This window comes from Montipora capricornis, chromosome 14 (genome assembly GCF_036669925.1).
Source record: "Montipora capricornis isolate CH-2021 chromosome 14, ASM3666992v2, whole genome shotgun sequence".
Classification (NCBI taxonomy): Eukaryota; Metazoa; Cnidaria; class Anthozoa; order Scleractinia; family Acroporidae; genus Montipora; species Montipora capricornis.
In genome coordinates this window covers 18,083,628-18,091,127 of record NC_090896.1, presented here as the reverse complement: position 1 = coordinate 18,091,127, position 7,500 = coordinate 18,083,628, and the positions used below count along the sequence as shown (strand labels likewise).

At 40.3% G+C, this 7,500-nt stretch overlaps 2 protein-coding genes across 2 annotated transcripts in view; both read right to left on the bottom strand.

The window, feature by feature from the left end:
- The window catches only part of LOC138031557 (uncharacterized), a 5,475-nt gene extending 647 nt beyond the window's left edge, over positions 1-4,828 (bottom strand). Inside the window, exons 1-2 of the mRNA XM_068879234.1 lie at positions 4,750-4,828; positions 1-264 (exon numbers count right to left, since the gene is read on the bottom strand). The exon at positions 1-264 is cut by the window's left edge and continues 647 nt beyond it. Coding sequence (XP_068735335.1) covers positions 1-264; positions 4,750-4,828 — 343 coding nt within the window. The remainder of the gene's footprint in view (positions 265-4,749) is intronic.
- The window catches only part of LOC138032991 (cytochrome b-245 heavy chain-like), a 43,896-nt gene continuing 41,223 nt past the window's right edge, over positions 4,828-7,500 (bottom strand). Inside the window, exons 20-22 of the mRNA XM_068880717.1 lie at positions 7,054-7,125; positions 6,598-6,722; positions 4,828-5,823 (exon numbers count right to left, since the gene is read on the bottom strand). Of these exons, the coding sequence (XP_068736818.1) occupies positions 5,700-5,823; positions 6,598-6,722; positions 7,054-7,125 (321 nt within the window). The 3' untranslated portion in view covers positions 4,828-5,699. The remainder of the gene's footprint in view (positions 5,824-6,597; positions 6,723-7,053; positions 7,126-7,500) is intronic.

The following is a 7,500-nucleotide window of genomic DNA, read 5'->3' as shown; positions in this document are numbered from 1 at the left end:
ATGGTTTTATCACATCTATAAATGACCATAACACATTACTACTTGAAAACCCAGTATAAAACCGGATCATTTCATCATCATACATAAATCGGCCAAGGCCAAACTGACTTATATTGTTCTTCCTATCAAGTTCCTGTTCGAGTCTCTCTATCTCTTTCCTAGCTGCCTGGAGCATTCCCTCAAGTGACACTTCCTGTCTCACCACACCATAATCATGATCATAAAGATTTGGAGTACTGGTAAATTCTGGGTTAGTGACCTGTTCTATAAAAACAAAAAATATATATTTCAAAGTTTTCAAAGTTCTTAGATGGAGTCCCTCAGTGTGTAACAGCAAAATAATATTAATTCCAAGTGAACAAATAAAAGGGACATGGCAGAGTATACGCAACCGTTACAGCAAGGAGCCCAAACGTGTGAGTACTTTTAAAATATTCAAAATCTTTCTTGCAGGAGAAATCCAATCAGAAGTAGACCATCATGTGTTCTCAGCTTCTGAATGAATTACTTTTGCACAAAAGAATGTGAGTGAATAAAAATCTTGGGCTCCTAAGTAAATTAACGATTATCGTTAATTTCTAATTTGCTTTGAATATACTTTCATCGTTAATTTTAGCCTGCGAGCAGACTCTCCGAGGGACTGGGGTTGGAGGTAGAATGAGAGCCTCCACATTTTGGACGCAAAACAATTAATTTACTTGGTGACGTCACCATTGAAAAGCTCCGACAACAAGAAAGCCATTTCGCTTCGCAGAGATAAGGTGATCGGAAATACGTGTGAGAAAATCGTAGAATGTTGCAATATTACCGTAACTTAACGCGATGCAATGGCTTCTCTGCTGGAAGGAAAGGAAGCTCTGTCTCTTTTATCCACAGGATTCTGGAAAAGTTTAATTATTCATTTGTTTTTCGTAGCGGTCAAAATACAACGAGGGCGACATCATGCCACCGTGGCAGTTTTCTGTCCTCTACAAAAACCTATCGCTGATCACATTTTGACATAAGCTTGGGCCTTTCGGCTGCCTCAGTTGCTTATTTAACGATAAAGGAACTCTACACAATTTTAGCAAGTATTTAGTTAAGCCGAAAAGGCGGCTTTCACAAATGATTGCTCGATATCCTTGGTAACTCCGCAATACTTCAATACACTTAAAAACAAAATATTTCAATTTTCAAATTTTTGATTTAGTGAAATGCGTATCTGTAATCACAAATACTCGATAAAGCTTTGAAATAAAGTGGTGTAGGTATAAGAATATCTTTTGTATCTCTCGAGAATTAAAGTGTAATGTAGTAGTTGTAATGCCTGTATTCCATTTAAAAAATATAACTCTGTTTCGCTTTACCAAAATGTGACAGCAGTTGTGGTCGACGGGTCTCACACAGTGAACATGCGGACTGGGTAAAGGCATTTCTCTATTACGATTCCCGTTAACGTTGTTTTAAGTTTTTTTGTGCTAAATATTTCCCTGACGAACGAAACACATTTTCCGTGGAGATTGACTTCGACGAATTACCAGTACAGAATATTCAGCTACGCTTTACAGTATCTGCAGTAGTTGTTAGGATTTTTTTCTGGCAAAGGCTTCCTTCCTTTACAATTTTTGGGCGTTTCTGCTTCCAGCAATTTGAAATACACATCGCGTGGCTTACTGTTTATATCAATGTTTACTTCGGGTGTGCGCTGATTGCCTAAAATTTGACAGCTCGCTCAGTGTGACATTCAAGATTTAGAGAGATGCGTGCAGGCTCTCTCTCCCGCCTTAATTTAGGACACTGTGTCCCAGGACCTATGGTAGCAGAGAAAACAAGGGAAAAAATCATATTCATGGATTGGATTTGAACCCGGAGTTTCTACTCTACAGGAATCGCTTCTTTCCCATTTATAACCGTTGCTGAAGAGTAATTAGGCTAAGCTAGATTAATTACGCCTAAGCTTTTGATTTTAAAATGTCGTGAAGTTTGTTAACAGACTTTTCAAGGTGTACTTTAATTAATAGCGGAGCTCCGTGCGCGCGCGGAGCACCATAGTTAGGAAATATGGTAACCCATCGATGTGAGATATTTTGGTTTTATAGCCATGACGTAATCGACCGTCCGTACGTACGTCCACCCATCCATGTATGCCAACGTGACCAGTATCATGCTAGTTTACAGCATACATTGGATTGCAGGCTCAAACCAGATCTTCATTTCCCACGGCCTGCTCCCGTCTAACCTTGTAGTTCAGTCGGTAGAGCAGCGGTAATCTAACGCGAAGGTCGTGGGTTCAATTTCCACCCTGGCCAGAGTTTCTCTCTATCCTTGTGTGGGCCCATTTTCATTAGTAGGGCTAACGCCCACATGGCTCATATAGCGTAGAAACCTAGCACTTCACATTACACTCAAATCAGTTGAGTCTGTTCAAATATAAGTGCTTCACGGCCAACGTTTGCAAAAACGTAGTACTTCCTTGTCACCTAAACATAAGCGAGGATTCGTTTTTCTGTGGCTCGACGCGGCTACACGACCATATTAAGTCAACTATAGTTCTTACACACTCAACGCTTTTCGTGTTCAGGTGTTCAAAATGTTTTCTTCCTGCATTTTTCACTGGTTTCAATCCAGTTTGACATATCATGATGGCTGTGCTCCACACTAGCGGCTACGCCAGTTATTCAAGTCAAGCATCGGAGGGATATAAACTTAAAGCTGAGTGTTTATTTTTAATCTGCTTAGAGCTGCTTTTTTCTCAGCTGTATTGCAATTTTTGGCATATCTTTAGAAGCTCTAATAAGGTTACATGATGCCTGGAGGACCTACGACTAAAACAGAAACGAAAGGAGAGCGAAAGAGAACGACAACGACGAAACAGAATACCAGTAATACCTCATACTTAGTGCAAGAAGTTACTCCACAAATTCTTTCCTTGGGCACTAAAGCGTTTGTTATTTTCAAAAAGTGGTTTAATCGGTTTTTCCTTTGTTAACTGGAATTAAATAACAATGATCTGTACTCTTTTGGGCGAAAAGAAAAAGTTGATTTGTTTGTTTGTTTTGCTCTAAAATAAGATCGAACAACTTGAGTGCTTTTTAATCCGTTTGCCCAACTGGTTTTCGATGTGCCTCGACAGTGACAAGAAAATTTTGCCCTTATGTTATAAACACGTAATCGCAATGAGTTCTCGTAAAATTAGGGGAAAATTTCCACTAACTTGTGTTTTCAGAAGTTTGTTTAAAGCACCTAAACGTTATTTAAGTGTTGGAGTGGATCTTGTTTGAAGTTCGTCCTTTCTTGGTTGCATTTTGCCGATTCTTGTAACAAGCCAACCTGGCGTGTTCCAATGAAATACATCAAAATGTGAATGATCTCCTTTTTAGAGATAAAGTGGAATAAAGTACATCAGTAAAACTCTTCTTTGACCTTGAACTGACAAAGTTCCCTTTTATGGCTTCTAATTTTAGCGTGATTCCTATTCGCTGGCTATTAACAGGTGACTCTCAAATGGTTTTTTCCTTTCAGTTCCATTTGCACGCGGAGGGTGTGCTTGTTTTCTTTTAAAACTCATGCGGTGCAAGAAAAATTCATTGCTAAACTGGTGAATTCCAAAGTAAATTTCATTCGAAAAACCGATATCGTACTAATCGCTTCGTGATTCATGCGATATCGGTTTTCTTTTGGTCGAGGGTCGAGGGTAACTAGTCGAGGGTCGAGGGTGAATGGTCGAGGGTCGAAAATTTATTCAAAATTATTTTCAAATTATTTCTTAACTTCGTCTAGTATAAAAACGGGACGCCCTAACTTGGACGCACTTAGCCCTGAGTCCTTTGTTAATCTGCACTTCGTTCCTTCCTTGCTCTCTTGGTCGACAAGACAAACAAGCCATGCGCCGAGCCTAAATCTAGTTCCTCGTCCATCGGCAGAAAATGCTGATTTCTAGACTGATTTCTGTCACAAAAAAATATTTGCATCTGTCCTTCCAGGCGACGTCGAGACATAAATTTGAGAAGCTGCAATTCCGCCACGTTTATTTGCTCATATATTCGCGAGTTAACGTTTATTTGGTGCCGAGTTTGCTCGTGCCCAGTGCCTTCCGATAATAGAACTTAGTCATTTTTTTAGAAAAATCTTGTTTTTGTCCGTTTGTTTGTCTACTTTTATGCGTCCCGTTTTTATACCAGACGGCTTTAACGTCTCAGACGTCAAATGCGTCTTGACGACTTTAACGTCTCTAGCATAAAAACGGCCATTCTTAGCTTTATGTGTCCACAAGATTCGAATGTAGCCGGCTAGGCTAGCTACATTGTCTGGGCGTGTTGCTTTGATTGAGAGCACGCCGGAGAGTCCGTGGGAATGTAAAAGTTTTTGACAAACAAAAATATGACCCAAATGCGGCAAAAACAGGCCCCGGAAACTCGAGTAAACACGAGCCTGCGAACTTTTGAGTTGACGAAGTTAAGAAATAATTTGAAAATAATTTTGAATAAATTTTCGACCCTCGACCCTCGACCCTCGACCCTCGACTAGTTACCCTCGACTCTCGACTCTCGACCCTCGACCAAAAGGCAAACTCGAGCATGGCTGTTCCCTAGAGACAGCGTAACCCTAAGAAGCACGTGAAGACAATGACAATGAAGCACGGTTGAATACAACCCTTGGTGCATCAATTGGAAAACAATGAGGCAAGTTTTAACGTAACCCTAATGCTTGTAACCCAATGTAACGTAAGCACAATGTAGCGAAACCCAAATGACGTCATTTGAAGACTACCTGTCAAATCTGGTCTGAAGTAGTGCATACTACCATTGCTGTGACCTGGAACACAGTTAAGAAATTCCAAATCTGTCATTATCGCCACATTAAAAGGTGAAGTTTATTATCAAAGCCACGTAAATTTCTTGTAAAAGAACAAAATAGAGAAGCAAATAAATAAACTACAACATTTAAACCGGGAAAGAATGTCCTATTTCTTCATATCTAGCCACTTTTGTTCCTCCCACTTCTTGCGGAGGGAACAGGATCGGATTCAGAAGGGGAACTTAAAGCAAGACAGCTTCCAAAGTTTAACAAGAAGAGAACGTTCCTAAAAATTTAGATTCATTCTCTTCTGGCCGTAATTATTTTCACCATGAAATGCAACCACGGTTTTTTTTTTTTTTTGTAGCGAGTGCAATTTAAATTAGTTTACAACAACTCTTTTGTTTCTGTTACAGTATGTATGTCTGGTTCTTCTAGGTTGGCAAACGCTACTTGTGAGCCACTTAATAAAGATAAAAAATCTCGAACTTAGCATTTATCCCTTAGACACGTATTTGGACGGTTCCATCGGCACAAAGCAAATTATATTTTCTGGAAGAGACATACGCCTGAAATTCCTAGTACGGGAACCTGAATGGGGCTGAAGGAGCTTTCAACAATATCATCGATTGTCATAACCAGAAGCTCATGACCTTGAAGCGTGTAACTCTTCAAATCTTTTCCATGGAACAAAGCTGGCGTTTTTAGGACACCAATTTTATGCCCAAATATGGACAAAAATAAGATCAAAGCTGCACGCAGGGGAAAATGCACGAGCTACGTTACATCCAAATAAGGAACATTTTAAACTCAAAAGTGATGCTTAGTTATTGGTAAAAAATTACAGGAGAAAATGCAGTTAATAGCACTTTTACACTTCATGTTGTCAGCATGGTTTTAAAATCCAGGATGTGCAGCAGAGCTTAAAAGTTTTCTTTGTTGTAGGAAAACTTGACACCATCTCTATCGTTACTGTGATCATTGGCTGCTTTGTGGAGGTCATGTGATAGGCCCTGAGGTCCACAAAAAAACACACCAATGTGTGTTCTGCAATAAAAAAGACAATTAAGTGAAAGCTTTAGGCTGGGTTCACAAGGCAATGTATCTCGCTATTTGTCCCGCAATTTCGTCGCGGGACAAATTCTTCACATTACAGGTCCAACTGTTTCACAACCTTTTCCCCGGTCAGCCAAAATTCCTAAGTTCGAGCTTTGCGTTGTTGTCATTGTAAAAATATATGCCCACTTCCCATTATAAATATAAAACTTCCATATCATTCGTTAGTAGAGAATGCTTGGTAGTCATGTCGCTGGAGTTCCTAGGTTTAACTCAATTCCAGACCTGACCAAACCAACAGACCAAACCAAAGTCTCGGTCTCACGACGAGCTCTAGTAGGTCAAGGTTAAACTGCTATAGCCAACTGGCCTGCCTCCGCCAATCAGAACTCTTGAAAACTGGTTGTGCTTCAATTCAATCAGGTACTTCATTAGCCCTTAGAACCCCTGACGGATGGGACCGTTCAATTACGGCCTACAAGTTAGTGACGTTGAAGAAAAAGACTTTTAACTCAAAAGGATTAACTTGGTAAAAGTGCAAAAAAACTGTAGCGAGGAGGTGATACGCACTTAAGGCTCTTCCCAAACGCTGAGTGCATCGGGACACAGTTGTTCCAGTTGTAGATAGTGCAAGACTATGCAGCAGATAAACGCAGTCAAAAGAAATTGATTTAACCTCTGGATGGAATTTTATTCGGGAAAATAGTAACCGTTCTAAGAACTATGGGCGAGAAAGTAACATGCAAACATTACGGTAGCACCGACCTGGGATGGGATCTGGCGACCTGGCTAAATATCTTGTTCCATTCAGGCCTTCCATAGCGAGTCTTTTGCCTGCACCCCGTGATGATGTCTTCTTCCTCATCTTCGTGTATAACAATGGTACGTGCCTGTTGAAGTTCCCCATTGAAAATAACAGTTAAAAGGATATAATCAGCAAAGTCATGTTTTATACTCGAAAAGAGAACTGGCTTCGATTTCAGTTCCAGTCTAATGCAAAGCTGGCAACGCCAAGGACTGACGGGAATGAAAAGGTTCGAAGTCGAGTCCAAGGCTTTGCGTCACCTTTCATAGATTCAAAAGAAATTTCCCTCTTGATTTATGTTTAAATCTTGGACCTTATTCGCTCGTCAATTTTGTTTTCCCAATGTAGATCATGACAAGCGAGTAAGGTCTACTCTGTATCATATTCTGTATTGTAATAGCAATGCATTTACGTACCATATTCGGGCCCCACCCTCTGGTAAGGTATATGTTGTACTCGAGAAAATCTCCATTTCCTGTGGCTATCATCTGTGAACAGAAAAAACAAACGCCATGGTGGGTATGGAGTGTTGCTGAAAGATTATCGAAAGCCAAATATTACAACTGCGGATATGAAGAGACCATCTCAACGAAAGATTACAGCAGGTAATAGGCACTTAATGCAAGGACAACGGCAGGGACAGTGAAAACGTCACTCCAGAATATAACTTAGCACTAGGGCAAGTATTTCGCGATGATTCCGTTTTCTTCACGTTGCACAATACCGGCGAAATATTCTGTAACTGGATGGATGCGAACGATGGTTCATTGCTGTGTGCTCACGTTGTCGTCAAAACTTCAAATTTGATGATTTCACGTCGTTGTTTTGCAGAGTACCGCAAAAAGATGTGCCAAAACTCGTGC